At 36.4% G+C, this 18,587-nt stretch overlaps 1 protein-coding gene across 2 annotated transcripts in view; it reads right to left on the reverse strand.

Annotated features, from left to right (window-relative positions):
* Positions 1 to 18,587, reverse strand: part of LOC136033937 (uncharacterized) — a 92,481-nt gene that overhangs the window by 24,918 nt on the left and 48,976 nt on the right. The window contains exons 1-2 of one of the 2 annotated variants that reach the window (XM_065714953.1): positions 11,830 to 12,165; positions 5,087 to 5,388 (exon numbers count right to left, since the gene is read on the reverse strand). In XM_065714953.1, the coding sequence (XP_065571025.1) occupies positions 5,087 to 5,388; positions 11,830 to 12,140 (613 nt within the window). In that variant the 5' untranslated portion in view covers positions 12,141 to 12,165. Of the gene's footprint in view, positions 1 to 5,086; positions 5,389 to 11,829; positions 12,166 to 18,587 lie in introns of those variants that run through there. The other variant, XM_065714954.1, reaches the window with a different exon arrangement.

Below are 18,587 nucleotides of genomic sequence, written 5' to 3' on the forward strand. Positions count from 1 at the left end.
CATTTTAATAATTTATGTGCGGAGAGCCAAAACCAAACATGCATTAATTCAAAAACGTTCAGAAATTAAATAAAAAAAACTAATTTTTTTAGCTGAAAGTAAGGAGCGACATTAAAACTTAAAACGAACAGAAATTACTCCGTATATGAAAAAGGTTGTCCCCTCCGCAATCCCTCGCTCTTTACGCTAAAGTTTGACTCTTTGCCACAATTCTACTTTTTAAAACAATTAAAAGCTTTAGCGTAAAGAGCGAGGGATTGTGGAGGGGACAACCCATTTCATATACGGAGTAATTTCTGTTCGTTTTAAGTTTTAATGTCGCTCCTTACTTTCAGCTAAAAAAATTAGTTTTTTTTTATTTAATAAACAGACAAAGACAGACACATGGACAAGCAAGACTCCGCTCAGACACACAGGCACAGAAAGTGATAATATCTGTCTTTGTTTATTTTTATGTCTGAATCAATGCGTTTGTATGTATTTTTGCCTATCTCATTCTCTCTGCCTGAGGTCCGGTGCGTGTTTGCTTGTCCCTGTCTCTGTTTTTATCTGTTTGTATGTCTGAATTTGTGTGTTTGTACGTATTTTTGTCGCTCTCACATTATGTGGCTGTGAGTCTGGGTGGGTGTTTGTTTGTCCCAGTGTCTATCTTCGTCTGTTTGCGTGTCTGAATCTTTGTGTTGATCTGTGTTTTTTCACTCTCTGTACCTGTGGGTCTGGGTGGTTGTTTGCTTGTCCCAGTGTCTTTTTCCGTCTGTTTGTATGTCTGAATCTGTGTGTGTCTATGTGTTTTTACCTCTCTCACTCTCTGTGCCTCTGTGTCTGGGTGGCTGTTTGCTTGTCCCACTGTAATTGTCTGTTTGTATGTCTGAAACTTTGCATTTATATATGTTTTTGTCTCTCTCTCAGTCCCTGTATCTATGTGTCTGGGCAGATATTTTCTTGTTCCAGTGTCTGTTTTGTCCGACGTATGTCTGAATGTGTGCGTTTGTTTGTGTTTTGTCTCCCTCACTCTCTTTACCTGTGTGTCAGGCGGTGTGTTTGCTTGTCCTTCTGTCTGTCTTTGTCTGTTTGTATGTCTGAATCTTTATGTTTGTATATGTTTTTGTCTCTCTCACTCTTTGTGCCTGTGTGTCTGGGCGGGTGTTTTCTTGTCCCAGTGTCTGTCTTTGTTTGTTTTTATGTCTGAATCAGTGTGTTTGTATGTGTTTTTGGGTCTCTCACTCTCCGCACCTGTGCGTCTGGATGGGTCTTTGATTGTCTCAGTCTCTCTCTTTGTCTGTTTCTATGTCTGAATTTACGTGTTTTGTATTTTTTTTTGCCTGTCTCACTCTCCCAGCCTGTGTGTCTGGGCGGGTCTTTGCTTTTCCCGGTGTCTATCTTTGTCTATTTTTTTGTCTGAATATGTATGTTTGTATGTTTTTTCTCTATCTCTCTCTCTCTCTTTCTTTCTGTGCCTGTGTGTCTGGGTGGGTGTTTGCTTTTCGCAGTGTCTGTCTTTGTCTGTTTGCATGTCTGAATCTGTGTGTTTGTATGCGTTTTTGTCTCTCTTAATCTCTGTGCCTGTTTGTCCGGGCGGGCGTTCGCTTGTCCCATTGTCTGTCTTTGTCTGTTTGTATGTCTGAATGTGTGTTTTTCCAAATGTTTTGTCTGACTGAGTCTCTCTGCCTGCGTGTCTTGGTGGGTATTTGCTTATCCCAGTGTCTGTCTTTTTCTGTTTGTGTGTTTGAATCTGTGTGGTTGTATGTTTTTTCTCTTTCACTCTCTTTGCCTGTGTGTCTTGGCAGGTGTTTACTTTGTCCAGTGTCTTTCTTTGTCTGTTTGTATATCTGAGTCTGTGTATTTGTATTTGTGTTTGTGTCTCTTACTCTCTGTGCCTGTGTGCCTGAGTGGGTGTTTCGTTGTCCCCAGTGTCTTCCTTTGTCTGTTTGCATGTCTGAATCTGTGTTTTTGTAAGTGTTTTTGTAACTCTCACTCTCTGTGCCTGTGTGTCTTGGTGGGTGTTTGCTTGTCCCAGTACCTGTCTTTGTCTGTTTGTATGTCTGAATCTGTATATTTGTATGTGTTTTTGTCTCTCCCACTCTCTGTGCCGGTGTTTCTGGGTGGGTGTTTGCTTCTCCCAGTATCTGTCTTTGTCTCTTCTTATGTCGGAAACTACTTGTTTCTAGTTGTTTTTGTCTCTCTCACTCTTTTCGCCTATGTGTCTGGGCGGGTGATGGCTCGTTTCAGTGTCTGTCTTTGTCTGTTTTCATCTTTGCCAGTTTTGTGACCCCTTTCATAGTAAACCTGAAGTTGTGTCTCTGTTAAAATTCTTATTTTTGTAAAAAGAGATCCTTCAGGCTAAAATATTTTGAAACGATATTTTTGATGCTTCTTATAAAAGATCTGAATTACATAACACTCACTTAGTTTCATAAGACCTAACTATAAGAAGACCTAACTATAAGACCTAACTATAACTATAAGACCTAACTATAATACTATTATTCAGTAAGAGAAAATCCTTCTAAAAAAGTTAACAGATTTAATACGCTGTAGTTCCCCCCCCCCACAGATCTTAGCTATTGCCCTCTTTTCCCCTCTCCAGTAAATATAAGGCTCAGTTTCTGTTCAAATCAAAACAACAACCTTCAGATTATGAAAATTTAGGTGTCAGGGACACCAATTAGGGGACAGGGGGAGGCAGCGACGGCCACTATGCACCTTACTATTTTATATATTTTCTTTTAAAAATTGAAAAACAGAAATTGCTTTTACCTAGATTTAAAAAATAATATTTATTTCGTATTCTCATCTAAATAAATTAAAAGAAAACAAGATTTACACGTCTCCTTAATAGAAAAAATTAGTAGAAAAAAACCTTTATTTGTATTTTCATTTAAAAAAAAATCCTTCTCCGTCCCTCCTCGCCTACATTTGTAAGGTGTGAGGTGAGGTGTCAGCTAAATAGTCTAGATATCATACTCTCCGTTAATTTTTCTGATATTATGTAACACCGATCATTGCTATCATTCAATAATAAAGTAGCAACTGATAAAAAACTGATCTTTTTAGTTGTATTGTTGCTGTTTACTCTTTCTGTAACCAGAAATATATTTTTGAAGCCACCTAGTTGGTTTCTTGGGAAGCATGGCGAACCCAGAATTGTGCAAAGGTGGAAGCACCGCTTAGATGGCAGATACTTGGATCGTATTGCATAAGACCATGACTATTTCTCAATATGGTAATAAACTTAAATAAAAATAATTGTTTAAACTTTATATTTATTGATTTCTTTTAGGTGAATTCTAATTTAGTTTTTTCCAATAGCCTACTATTATACTATATAGCATACTGTTGTAGCCTGTGACCATTATTCAGGAGCCAGTTATAACAGACTTTGTACTAATCATGTTAAATCAGACTGAATGACGTGATTGATTGTAAAAAGTGGTTGTAATATTGAAAACTTAGTACATTGATTGATTTATCTACTTATTTGTTGTCATCATGTTTCTTTTTCACTATTTAGCCGTAAAAAAGAGAGAAAATTAGACTTCTCCATTAAAGCCCTAATTTTTAGTGACCTTTAAAAAATTAAAAATATTTCTTTTGATAAGGTGTTCTTGATAATGATTACAGTAGCTGCAACCATGATCTGAGATAGTTTTCGATAAGAGATGATAGAACCATAAGAAACCGGACCCCACCCCCTTAAGCCATCTAGAGGCTAGAGGATTATTCTTGCTTTACTGAAAGGGAAACATTCTAACCATTTTTACTTTTATTATTATAGCGGTTAAGAATAAAAATTGCAGAAACTTGCCGTCCATAGCATTATGTATTATACACTATGTATTACAGCATTATAGCATTAGCATTATGTATTATAACGTTACGTAATACCTCGCTGTTTGCGCTAAAGTTTGACATATTGTTCCAATCATTCATGAATCACTCCTGATACAAAAGGATCATTTAATTAGAATAATAAGTTTTTTTTAATTCGAAAACACTTTAGCGTAAAGAACGAGGTACTGATGAGGGGGCGACCCCCCTCACATACGCAATAATTTCTGTTCGTTTTTAGTTTTAACTTTGCTCCTTACTTTCAGTTGAAAATTTTTTTTTTATTTAATTTCAGATAGTTTTTTTATTATTACCGGGAAATCACAGCTCCTCCTCCGTGGAAAATTCCCCTCACTTACGAGAACTCCTCCATGGAAAGGTCCTCCCATGTATGCATCCCCGCCAGACCCCCCCCCCCCGAGAATATCTTTATGCTTCCCAATTACCAATACTATATGCAAGCAACTGGCAAAGTTTATAACTTCCAGCCCTTCCTTCCGGGGCTCTGTAGGGTCAAGTCATCCTCAATGACATAGCTATTGGATCTTTCGACCATGCTAAAGAAAAAGGCTATGTCAAAATTTTGACCGGACAATATTGGAAAAAAAGGGTGGGAGGAGGGCTAGCAACCCTTCAATATTTTTATCACTTAAAATGGGTACTATGACCTTTGATCCAATCAAATGAGCCCTCTCCCGATCTTCTTGCATAACTGGTTTGATACGATCACCCCTGGGGAAAAAAACAACAAATAAACACGCATCCGTTTCCTTGCTTCTGACAAAATATTCAAAATTGCGCATTTTTGTATATAGGAAATTGAAACCTCTACAGAAGGGTGCTCTGATATTCAAAATCTCATGGTTTGATTTTAATAAAGATTATTTGGTTTTGTAGGGATATTTTACCCCTATTTCAAATACTGGGCAAATTTTCTCAGACTCGTAACTTTTGATGGATAGCATTAAACCTCATGGATTTTATGTATTCTGAGTAAGCATCGTTCTGTTATTTTGATATATCTACTGCTATCAAGACTCTGTTTCTTACAGTTTCGGTTACTATTGAGCCATATCGCTCCTTACTTACATTCGTTACAATGAACCGTTTGATTAGCACTCATTGTCAAAAAAGACCTGTTGAACTAAGTTTTAATTCATTTCTATTTGTGAAAGATAACATTGAAATCCATTCGGCTCATTATTTGTTACAGAAAATAAGTGAGACAATCTCTAATAGGGCAGAGTAAGTAGCTTACCTGGTGAAGTATCATCCCTTTCCATTAGCAGTCTGAGGGTCCCTGTGACTTTTGAGTATCCATTATTCAGGATTACGTCGATATTAGACTCTTGATAAATTTCAATTTGATCTTGCAAGACGGTATAGTGCATTGGTCCTATGACTTGGGGTTGATTTTCACCTCGGGGTGTGTAAGTTATATATTCACCAACAACTTCATGCAGACTGCCATCGTACAGAATGCTTTTCTTATCGCTTTTTACTTTCTCATGGACTTGCTTTTCAACCTGGGCTTTTCGATCTTTTGCCTTTTCCTTGTCTCTGAAAAATAAATGATAGAATGAGAGATTGCCCTAGCTTAGGGCAATAAAAAATTTACATATTTAAACAATTATGGTTCGCCTTCTAAGCATAGAATTTTCCTGAAAAGATGGGAGATGGGCGATCAGAAATAAAAGTGGTAGATTCAAATCTTTAATTTTTCCTTAGTTCTTGGATTGTAGATACTCTAATTAAGAGAAATAAAAAAGAAAAAAAAACGCACACTCATAACCTAAAACAAATAATTCTTGAAAATTGCACTTCCAAAAGTTCTATAAAATGAGTTAGTTGACAATCAAAAAGGGAAAAACTATAAGTTTAATTGATTTATGCTTTCTGCATTGTTTCCATATGTATCATGTACAGGGGTACCAATTAGGAGAGAGGGGCCAGGAGGCAATTGCTCTTTCTAGACTTTCTGCGCCTTCTCCTAGATTTTGAACAAGAAACGTTTTGGCATTTCAATAAAAAAAATCGGAAACGCGAAATTGCCCCCCCCCCCTCTAGGTTTTAAAATACTTTTCTCTGTTTTTTAATTAAAAAATTAAGAATACCCCCCCCCCTCAGTTTCGTGAAATGGCGTCACTGATCATGTTCATTTCTGGAAAGCTAAATTAGATCAGGTTATTTAATTGTTGCAGCAGAATACTAATTATGGATTTAAAGCGATAATAGACATTAAAAAAACAAATACCAGACTTTGGAGGAAATTAAAGAAATAAATCAAACAAAATATATGCTGTGCTTTGCTAAAGATTTTTTTTTAACTCCAGGTGGTGCTTTTTATTATTTGAATTAAGAATTATGTTCTAGTATTAGGATTTTAGTCAAAATTTGGCAATTTTAGGAACAAATGAATCATAATGATTAATATTTTTAAACTTTTCTATCCTTTTCTCTAATTCTCAAGCACCGGCTTTTTTGCCAAATAAACCGCTGAAAAAACGTTTGCCATGAGGGGTCTTAAAGAGGCATTAGCCAGAGAGGGTCTTTCTAACAGGGGTGTTGGTTGGAAGTCTTAGAAAACCAGTGCCTTGTATGATAGATGCTACAAACGATTTTATTCAAAATATTAAAATAGTCCTTTAGTTGCAAATGCGGTCATTCTTCAATGGTTAAAATCCTAAACGGTGCTGCAGTTTTAATTTCTTTGCTCATTGCGCCATGAAAATTTTCACTTCTAATGGTGTCCACAGTATAAAGGTATTTCATTTTCTGTCCGTTCACTAAAAATCTATAGAAAAGCATTATAAGAAAGCTGGCGAATTTTACTGAACAAGCTTATAAAAAATGTGGAATTCGCAAAACAGACCCAATTGGGTCTCTTTGAGTATTTTCTCAAATGGTTAGTCTTATCTGAAATGACTTGAAAACTGTTTTTGTTTGACGGTTGAAAAAAATACTAAGATATTACGTTTTCCACGACCTTAATGGAAATGAAGAAATGGATATTAATGTAATCCAAACACAGTAATTTTGCAGGTCTGCGAAAAATGATAAATGGGGATTAGCTACAACAAACATATTATTGCAGATCCTTTTTACTTCCCTCCATGAAGTAGCATTTTTTATCCTATGTTTTGCCACTTTTTGTTCCTCCCCAGATGCGTAATCAAGCACACAAGAGAATTTTCCCTGAAGGGGACGCCCGACTTACCAGCAAAATTTAAAAAAAAGATCAGAAATTAAACAAAAAGACAAGTTATTTTGACTGAAAGTAAGGAGCAACATTAAAACTTAAATCGAACAGAAATTATTAAGTATATGGAGTTCCTGACGACGAATAAAGACCAAATAAAAAAACTTTGAGAACATGAAGGATGAGGCTATCTGTTAACCAGATTTATATGTACCTTCCTGCCAATTTCTTTTTGTATGGCAGTTTTGTTTTTGTGATCATGGCCCTTTGGGTTTATGTGTCAATAAATTATACCTCGTCAATACCTTCCTCTTTACGCTATTTTTTTTTTTTTTACTTTCAAAAGAGCTATTTACTCTAATTAAAAGGGCCTTCGTGATTCATGGGTTATTCTTGTAGAATTGGAAAAAAAAATCACACTTTAGCGTAAAGAGCAAGGTATTGACGATGGGTCAACACCCCTCATATACCTAATAATTTCTGTTCGTTTTAAGTTTTAATGTTGCTCCGTACTTTCAGTCAAAAAAAACTTTTCTTTTTTTTTGTTTAATTCTTATAAGCCAAGAATTTTTGAACAACATTTTTCGTATAGCTTATTGTTTAATATACGCTTAGATAAAAGAATACCAAAGACTATCCTTAGACAGTTCCGTCGGAGAATATTTTGTATAATTATACGTTTGTCTGTTAAAATTCTTTTCTCACTCGACTACGTAATTACTCCTCACTTACTTTAACTACCGCAAATAATCTTTATTTAAAGCTGGTATTCATTATTGAACAGAATGTAATTTATTGACACAAAAACCCAAAGGGCCATGATCAAAAACAAAACTCTACCATACAAAAAGAAATTGGCAAGAAGGTACATATAAATCTGGCTAACAGACAGCCTCATCCCTCATGTTCTCAAAATCTTTCATATGCTCTTTATTCATCGTCAGGAATTCCTAACTCTCTTTACAGATCTATATCTTTCTTTAATAGTAAATTGATTATTTTAGGTTTCTCCCGAAACTCAACCCCAAACTGTTCATTTCTTAAATCTATGAATTCACTGCATTTGCAAACAAAATGAACCTGATCTTCTTCTTTCCCGCTTTATAGTACCGAAACAGACAAGTAGCCCACCAGATCCCTTTCAATAAGTGGTAATCCTTCGGACCTAATGGAAATAATAAACTTAAGCTCCCTCTTTTGAGGCACAGACGTAAAGCATAATTAAATAAAAAAAATCAACTGAAAGTAAGGAGTAACATTAAATCTCGAAACGAACAGAAATTTCTCCGTTTACGAAGGGATTCCCCTCTCCTAAATACCCTGCTCATTAGGCTAAAGTTTTTCAGCATTTTTTAAAAGCTTCTTATTCCAAAGAAAAGGCCCTTGTAGTTTTAGGAGCCATTTTTAAAAATTGGAACAGACAGCCAAAATTTAGCGTAGAGAGCAAGGTATTGAGAGGAGGGCAATTCCTTCATATACAGAATAATTTCTGTTCACTTTGAGTTTTAATGCTGCTCCTTACTTTCAGTTGAAAAAACTTTTTTCGTTTACTTAATTTCTGATCTTTTTTTCAAATAATGCTGGTAAATCTGGAAAATGCTCCATGGAAAATTCCCAGCCAAAACTGACACCATTTTGAATATTTCTTCCTATGCAAAATACACGCCTCCCCTCGCGAAATTCCTGTCGAACAATTCAGTCCTCGCCGAAAATTGCCCCCTCTCCCTGTAAACCCACCATGAAAACCCATGCTATCAACGAAAAACCACCCCAAGCACAATTTCTCCCCTCTCACGAAAAACGTCAGTATACTTCCCTATAACAAATGTTATACATAAACAAAGGGTAAATTTCATAACTTACAGGACTCTTCCCAAAGGTTGTGGAGGGGGGGGGGGTCATGTTACCCCTAAGAGCATAGTCATTGAAGCTTTCAACTATGCTTAGCAAACTATCTAAAAAATTTAATCGGACGGCTTTGGGGGAAAACGGAGCTACTTGCCTTCCAATCTTGTTGGTCATTTAAAAGGACACCAGAACTTTTAATTTCCGTCAAAATGTACCCTCTCTCGACCTTCCAGGGTCATTATTGCGATAAAATCACCCCTGAGAAAGAAAAAAACAAAATAAACACACATCTGTAATTTTTCTTCAGGCAAAAAAAAATTGCAAGTTCTGCATTTTGTATATAGGAGCTCGAAACTTCTACAGTAGGGTTTTCTGATACACTGTATGTGATGTTGCGATTACATTTAGATTCCTTGATTTTTAGGGGGTACCATTGACCCTTTGTTTAAAATCGGACAAATTTCCTTAGGCTTGTTAACTTTTGACGAGTAATATTAAACTTGGTAAGTCATATACATTTGAAATCAGTATGATGAGCTGATTCTTTTGACGTATCTATGGATATTAAAATTTAACTTTCGGTTACTATTGAGCCAAGTTTCTCCTTACTTACAGTTCGTTAGCACGAACTGTTTGAATCTTCTCTCCATTGCTTTTTGAGCTCTACATACAATTATATATTTAAAATCAGCATTAAAATGCGATTCTTTTGATGTAATTAAATAAAAAAATAAGTTTTTTTTTTTACTGAAAGTTAGGAGCGACATTAAAACTTAAAACGAACAGAAATTACTTTGTATATGAAAGAGGCTGCTTCCTCATCAACGCCCCGCTCTTTACGCTAAAGTTTGACTCTTTCTCTCAATTCTTATTTTTAAAACAGTAAAACAAACTTTAGCGTAAAGAGCGGGGCGTTGATGAGGAAGCAGCCTCTTTCATATATAAAGTAATTTCTGTTCGTTTTAAGGTTTAATGTCGCTCCTTACTTTCAATTAAAAACTTGTTTTTTTTTCATTTAAATTCTGAACGTTTTTGAATCAATGCATGTTTTGATTTTAGCTCTCCGCAGAGGAATAATTAAAACAAAATTTGCATTTTTTTTTTTGGCTAAATGGCTTTCTCATAATTTGATCGAATGATTTTGAGAAAAAAGAGCGGGGGAGGAAGCCTAGTTGCCCTCCGATTTTTTGGTTAATTAAAAAGGCAACTAGAACTTCTAATTTTTTACGAATCTTTTTATTAGTAAAAGATTTACGTAACTTATAAATTAGCTTACGTAAAGAACTTTTGTATTCTCATGTTTCTATTCCATATATGAGGGGGTTTGCCCCCTCTTCAGTACCTCAATCAGGATTTTGATCCGTTGACATTGGGAAAATAATTAGCGTGGGAGGGGGCCTAGGTACCCTCCAATTTTTTTGGTCACTTAAAAAGGGCACTAGAACTTTTCATTTCCGTAAGAATGAGCCCTCTCGTAACATTCTAGGACAACTGGGTCGATACGATCACCCCTGGGAAAAAACAAAAACAAAAAAACAAACAAACAAATCAACACGCATCCGTGATCTGCCTTCTGGCAAAAAAAATACAAAATTCCACATTTTTGTAGATACGAGCTTGAAACTTCTACAGTAGGGTTCTCTGATACGCTGAATCTGATGGTGTAATTTTCGTTAAGATTCTATGAGTTTTAGGGGGTACCTTATTTTCTGAAAAACGCAAATTTTCTCAGGCTTGTAACTTTTGATTGGTAAGACTAAACTTGATGAAACTTATCAAACAATTCGTGGTAACCAACTGTAGTAAGGAGCGACCCGGCTCAATAGTAACCAAAACTCTAAAAAATGGAATTTTGATACCAATACCTACATCAAAAGAATTGCATTTTAATGCTGATTTTAAATATATAAGTTTCATCAAGTTTAGTCTTACCCATCAAAAGTTACGAGCCTGAGAAAATTTGCGTTATTTTAGAAAATAGGGGGAAACGCCCCCTAGAAGTCATAGAATCTTGACGAAAATCACACCATCAGATTCAGCGTATCAGAGAACCCTACTGTAGAAGTTTCAAGCTCCTATCTACAAAAATGTGGAATTTTATATTTTTTGCCAGAAGGTAGATCACGGATGCGTGTTTATTTGTTTTTTTTTGTTTTTTTTGTTTTTTTTTTTGTTTTTTTTTTTTCCCAGGGGTGATCGTATCGACCCAGTTGTCCTAGAATGTTGCAAGAGGGCTCATTCTAACGGAAATGAAAAGTTCTAGTGCCCTTTTTAAGTGACCAAAAAAATTGGAGGGCACCTAGGCCCCCTCCCACGCTAATTATTAAGAGGCCCCGCTCTTTACGCCAAAGTTTTTTACTGTTTTAAAAAGAAGAATTGAGAGAAAGAGTCAAACTTTAGCGTAAAGAGCGAGGCGTTGATGAGGAAGCAGCCTCTTTCATATACGAAGTAATTTCTGGTCGTTTTAAGTTTTAATGTCGCTCCTTACTTTCAGTTAAAAAAACTTGTTTTTTTTATTTAATATATTTAAAGTCAGCATTAAAATGCGATTCTTTTGATGTAGCTATTGGTATCAAAATTCTATTTTTTAGAGTTTTGGTTACTATTGAGCCGGGTCGCTCCTTACTACAGTTTGTTACCACGAACTGTTTGACTACTGGTATCAAAATTCCGTTTTTTAGAGTTCCGGTTACTATTGAGCCGGGTCGCTCCTCACTACAGTTCGTTACCACGAACTGTTTGATCGAGGGATCGGTCTGCATTGACTCTCGAATCTCCAAACCAGGGTTTCATAGTCTCTTAGTCTCTCCCTAACCATACTTGAAACGTCTCCTTCTGTTAACCAGTTCCCAGCCCACAGTTCCAAAGCTCTGAATATCCACAAAAGAAAGAAAAAGGATGATGATGAAATTAGGGTTCTTTTACAAAAGAAATTAATACATCAACAAAATTACCTTTCATAATTCTTGAAAAATTCTACTGATAGCAATAGGTTATTTAAAACGAAATTTTCTGGATTCTTTCTAAGATCATTCCTCAGTTTAGCTAAATTATAAGCTTTAATTGCAGCTTTCTTCTTTTCTTTGCTATCAGCAAAACTTTCATCTTTCTTATCATTGGATTCTTCACTTATCACCTTTGTAATGTTTTCACTTTCGTCAATATCAAATGCTACTGTGGAGTTAGGGTCAATATCTTTTCCTTTCTTTTTATTTCGAATGCACACATTTCCCATTTCACTAATCGCCTCAAAGAAAAGAACCATGTCTATTTCTATTTTCTAACTGCTAGCTATTTTTCAAACTGATTAAAAAAACCGAGTCCAGAAATGCACCTTTCTCTTATCATTCTATTTTTTTGAACTTTGAACACAATGAGACTGGATTGTGTCATTAATTACTACTAAAATTTTATTGACTCGTGGATGAGCTTTATGGTAAAAATTTTGTGTTAAGAGGTAGGGGCGGATCTAGAACAAAATCTTGGGGGGAGGGGGGGAATGTAACAAGAGCTCCAATAAACAAAACCTTGGGTGGCCAGTATGACAAGGTCAGCATAATTGACTAAACTGACAAATTTATTTTAACAAAAGAGTGAAGAACAAAAAAAAGGAATAAGGGCGCAAGAAAATTCTCGGTGGGGGCTCCCTGGATCCGCCAGCGGAAGAGACTTCATACTGTTTTGAATATGGATGTGTTCATTTTTATAGGAAGAAACACAGTGTCATCCAGGACTGTCAAACTTTTTTCTTAGGCACATCTAAATATTTTTGAAAATTTTATGGCATGTAAAAGCATCACAACTTAAAAGGATTGAATTGAAAAACCTATAAATTTAGTTTTTCCGAATTCATCTTGCTTAAGTTTGTCACTTACAAAACTGTCACATGGCACATAAGACAACTGTCAAAAATTACTTTGGAGGGCCTTAAATTAAATTTCACCTAAATTGTCGTGAACAAAACTTGGACGGGAAGACAGCTATTTTGATTTTTTTTTTTTTTTTTTTCTTAGAAAGATTTTCCGTGCACGACAAGCACAATTCAACAGAGATTGGTAATTTTAGCGATATTTATACAAAAAAAGAACATATACAGAAAAAGCACCTCAAAAGTGACATTTTAAAGCCAATTAGACAGCGAATTCCAAAATGACCTTGTTTTTCCAACTACAAAACCTATCTCTGAGCAGTGGGCAACTTTTATATTTTAACGCCCTTGTTCCTCGGGTTGTTTGTGCTATGTTATCATCACAAGCTGATTTAATGTACTATTCTTGGGATTTCAAAAATGTCCGGTCTCCTATCTGTTTAAAACTTTACCTGGTAACATAAACTATCTTTGATTTGCCTTACTAATTAACTGTGAGTAGATTATAGGTATCATAGGAGCTGATACTGCAAAGTGATAATGTGGTTTGGATAAAAGATATTTTAAGCCTCCCCACTATGCCCCTCCCCTAAGTAAAACCTCAAGGGTCCACTTGCACCCCTTAACTCTCAATGAAGCTTTAAACCCGAACTCACAATCTGTTCCCAAGGTATTTCAGATACAGTATTTGATAACCCAGCAACAGGTAATGTCTTTTGGTTTATTTTGCTATTTAACTGTGCATAGATTATAAGTCACATAGGAGTTTATAGTTCAAAACGTTTTAGTGAATCACATACAAATTTTTTTAGTCCCTCCCCCTTCCTCCCATGTAATATTTGAAGCCCGTTGCCCCCTTCTTCTGCCCTTAGTAACTGAAAGTTTCAACTGCATCTCCCTGGTCTTTGTCGAAGTATTGGATATGCTATTTCGGTGACCTGGATACACATCGTGCCATTCAATCTACTTCCTTTTCCTCCCCAGATAAAAATTTGAGATCCATTTGAATCCTCAAGATTCCCTTAATGTTTCAAGCTGATCCCTCAAGACATTGTATATAAAATTAAAAAAGTTGAGTGCACAAAGCGTCTATTTATTTATTAAGACACGAGTGTTTTTTCTTGACTATACCTTTGTGAAACATTGAGAATCATGGCCTAGCGAACGATCCTTAAGATTTTTATATTGAAACTTCTCTGTGAACGATTGCTAATATACAGAATTTAGGGTCATTACCCCTAGGGCTGGGAGGGGGTGTTCTGACCCGGGAGGTATGCCTATTAGATCTTTTAACATTTCTGAGCACAATGACTATCTAAAGATTTTATCCAATACCATTGGACTTATGGAGGTCAAATAGAAAAACAGGGCACTGGAGGGTGGATGATTCCACCAATCACTTTTAGCCCTTAAAATAAGAATCAGAACATCCAATCGAATGAATCCCCTCATAAGCTTCCGTGAAGACAGGAGTTAGAGTCTTAGCGTCGCTGGCTATTTATTTTGAAACTGGGGTCAGTTGCTTGACTCTGTAAGCTCAGCTAGAGTCGACCCAGCTCTAAATGGGCATGTGGAGAAATCCGAGAAGTTACACAAGAAGGGTATGTGAAAGCATAAAATGGCTGACTTCCAGCCCCCCCCCGCCCTCATTGCATTTCCTGGCTTAAGGGTCATGAAACGGAGATCAGAACCACACTCAGGGACTGCCAAGGCCCTATTCTCTTTTTTCAGGCTTCTGTTACTACCCATCCATGAGAGGTAACTGGGAAAAAGTTTTTTGGCTCTTTTCTGGCCATTTCTGGATCTGTTTTGAGCCAAACAAGACTGTTGTTCTGTTTTTTCATCTGCATTGGATTCCCTTTGGCCATTGACTTAAGCATATATATTTTGTACCAAATCAGGAATAAAAATTATCCCCTTCTTGGGTCCTATTTTTTTTTGGGGGGGGAGAGGATACGACTACTCATTCCATAGAAAATGGCAGGGAGAAAAAAATATACTAAAGAAATATGAGTCTTTACTTAAGTAGTGCTAAAGGCACTAATACGCAGCAAAAAGTGAATTCTCTGAGAACAGAGCTGGAGAAAACGCGGAATAAAATGAGTAATATGGAGGCTGATTCGAAAAAAAAAAATGTGATTATGCACAGCTTTGATTCGTCAAGACGAATCAAAGCTTTTCAAGTTTACAAAACCTTGATGAGAAAACAGCCACGTTTCATAAAAAGCTAATTGATAAATATCAAATTTGTTTCCCAGAAAAAAGGTTTAAAAGGTGCTCAAGTGACAAACCCTTTATTAATCAAACAATAAAAACACTAATTAGAACCAAATTGAAGCTGTTTAAAAATGGTAAACTCGATCAAGCCAATATATTAAGAAAATCAATTAAACGAGAAATTCGTAAATTGGCACGATCGTATTACAAAAATAAGATCGAAGAATTGTTTACTAATAAGCCTAAAAACTGGTATTCCGAGGTTAAAAAGCTATGTGGCAGGAGTCTTGACCAGCTTAATTTCAATTTACCAGAGCCCCCTGATGTTACTGCAAATAGTCTAAATAAATTTCTCGCTTCCATTGTCCAGAGCCTTCCAGCATTGCCAATTGCCAATTGCCTGCTCAACAGGAGCCCCATCCCACTTTTTCCCGACTGTTTCCCCGTATGAGATTGAAAGAAGAATTGATAAACTAAGAAAGACAAGTGTTTGTCCTTTGGATATCCCGTTTCCCCTTATTAGAGCCTTCGGTGACTTCCTGTCTAAGCCCTTGTCTGTCCTGTTTAACGAAATTACTAAGTCTGGGCAAATTCCAACAATTTGGAAACAGGGTTTCATTACCCCTTTGAAAAAGAAAAACGGAAAGCCTGGCTTTGATGGCGTTCGACCTATTACACTTACTCCTATTTTTTCAAAATTGTATGAAGGATTCCTTGCAGATTGGCTAAAGGAAAAAATCCTACCTCTTACTGGCCTGAAGCAATTCGGAAACCTAAAATCAACTTCTACTTCCCACTACCTCGTTTCTCTTATTGACCATATCGGGAAAATCCTCGAAAAACCTAATTCCTGGCTAAACTTAATTTCTATTGACCTTCAGAAGGCCTTTGACCTTGTTAACCACAATATTTTAATTGAGAAACTTGAAAGCGAGTTCAATATCGATCCCTTACTGGTAAAATTGGTTGCCTCCTTTTTAACAAATAGATCACAGGTGGTTAAATACCAGAACCATTACTCAAATCCTCTCCCTATCTACAATGGCATACCCCAAGGAACTCTCCTAGGCCCCCTCCTTTTTTCAGTCATGGTTAACAGCCTCGCGAAGGAAGTTCCTGACCGTTGGAAATTTGTTGATGACCTAACGATTGTTGAAAGTTGCTTCAGAAATTTAATAAGCGACCCAATGAGTATTCTCAATGAAATTGAAAGTGAGGCTTTGGACCTAGATATGACTGTAAACCCCTCTAAGTCCATGATAATGCCGATTTGTTTCCTCAAATCCACGCCCTGTTTTCTTAATCCTATCCCTCCTGAAATTTATGCATCCTCGGTTAAATTACTTGGAGTCACAATTTCTTCAATTTTAAAGTGGGATATCCACGTTAAAGATATCATCCATAAAGTTAATGCGTCTATCGCCCTCCTTAAGCTCCTAAGTAACTATAGCGTCCCCCCTGACAAAAATTGAGATCTGACAAAATTGAGTCAATCCAAAAAAGAGCCTTGCGAATAATTTTCAAAGAAGGCAAGGTGCCTTACTCTCTGCTCCTAAAAAAAAGCTAGTTTGGAAACCCTTGAGCGAAGGAGGTCGTCGTTGTGCCTCCGTTTTTCAAAAAAATGCAATAGCGAACCCTCGGACGGCAAGTATTTTCCCCAAACGTCACTCACCATCCAGATTACGACAGCCTCGAGCTGTTTCTGAGCCTATCCCAGTTTTGTCTCCCATTCGCTGCGTTACTTCCAGATATGAAAAAATCTTTGTCCCCTTCATCACAGAAAAAATAAATAAAATAGACAACTAGTTTCCCCCCCCCCCTCTTTTTTTTCATGTGAGGTGCTTTAGGTCGTTACACTAATTTGCTTGCCCCCCGCTGTTTTGGTTTAGTTTCCCTTTTAAGTCATATGTGTTTTTCGTGTGTTTTATGCTTCGTTCTTTTTTTGTGAGTTTTTGGACTTTTTTTAGTGTCCCTTTTAATTTGTAGATATATATGTTTATTTCTTGATTTTTTTTGTCCCCATCCCTTTTTTTCTGACTTATATTTTTTGACTTTTTTTCTGACTTGTATTTTTATACATAATTTGATCATTCATTATTATTAGTGTTTTTTGCTTTGTTTGTTTTATTAGTCGACTCCGAAGTCCGAATTCGGCCCCCTGAGGGCTTGTGATAGTGATTTTTTTGAAATAAATATCTTATCTTATCTCCTACGAGCAGAGACATTACTTGAAGATATAGTTACCACGTTTAACCACTTTATTCCGAATGCTTCGTTACACCTTAGCGATAAAAGACGATTTCTGTATTAAATACAATAAGAAACCCCGCCCGGTTTTGATTAAATTTACTAGCGCTTTTTGCCACGATTTTGCTCTGAAATCAGGTCCACGTTTTAGAGAAGCAAAAATATGCATTTACGCCTGACTGCACAGAATGACAATTGCTTGCTGGAAAGGAAATGAAATTCGCCCTTGATTCACCAAAATCAGCGGGCAAAGAGGCTAAGTTGTGTGGTATGACATTGTTTGTAGAGAACAAGAGTTATATATATACAATTTTGCAACTGATAAGATAGAGGAGTGCACAATACCTAGTGGTTAATACAGAAGGGGAGTTGCTAGGGCATACCAAATGTCGGCTGCTGGAGGTTCAAACGTAACGTTGATATATGGTGGAAGACTGAGAGCGGATTCGGAGGTATCAAACTCAAACACCACATCTATGCAGTCATTCGGTAGCGCATTTTGTGATCCTGTACAATTGAAAAACGCAATAGAAGTGCGTTAAACGCCCATTGTTGTTGCTGCACCACAAGTTCAAAGGGGCACTTCAAAGAGAGGAAACTTTCTAATTGTTAGCCCGAATGATAGTGCGTAGAATACAAAACAGCAAACTTTTCTTTGAGATAGGGCCGCAATAAATGAAAGACAGATCGCACATCGTAAGTTGTCTTTCCAAGATCAAAGCAATTGACTGCAAGAATAGGGAGACCAGGGCCATGGTGTTATGCAATAAAAAATAATTATAGTGCATTAGAATATTCAAGGATGGAGTAAAATGAAAATTAATAATCTATTGGTATCCCAGTGCAAGTTTGATATTGCAGCATTATTTGAAACTTGGTTGGAAAATGAAATTCAGTTTAAAAGGTATTGATATTTCGGTACCCATCGTAAAAAATCTAGGAATGGACGAGCTTATAGTGGAGTTGTAATTTTGCTGTCTGATAATTTTTTGTCTAAGCATAAAGTCCAGTGGCTGAAAAGTGCTTCTTGTAATTTGATATGGCTAAGAGTAGAAGCCGATGGAAGGTTTATTTGTTTTTGTGCAGTTTATATCCCTCCAGAGTCGGACTCTTACAACACGCCAAAGAGGTACATCCGCCAAGATAAAATCAATCACACTTGGAGACACCCTTGAAAAACAAGTTAAATTTCTCACACCTTCATCCTTTCCAACTTTTTCATTCAAAATAACAAACTTTTCCTTGCCACAAAAATCCAAAATTTTACGACCCGAATTATTCTTCCGTCTACTATGGTCCTTAGTAACCCTTGGAGAGAGATGGATTATCAAAACATCCCAAACTTCCCAAGCAGTTTTGTCCGTACAGGCATGAGATGAC

Source organism: Artemia franciscana, chromosome 12 (genome assembly GCF_032884065.1).
Source record: "Artemia franciscana chromosome 12, ASM3288406v1, whole genome shotgun sequence".
NCBI classification, from domain to species: Eukaryota; Metazoa; Arthropoda; class Branchiopoda; order Anostraca; family Artemiidae; genus Artemia; species Artemia franciscana.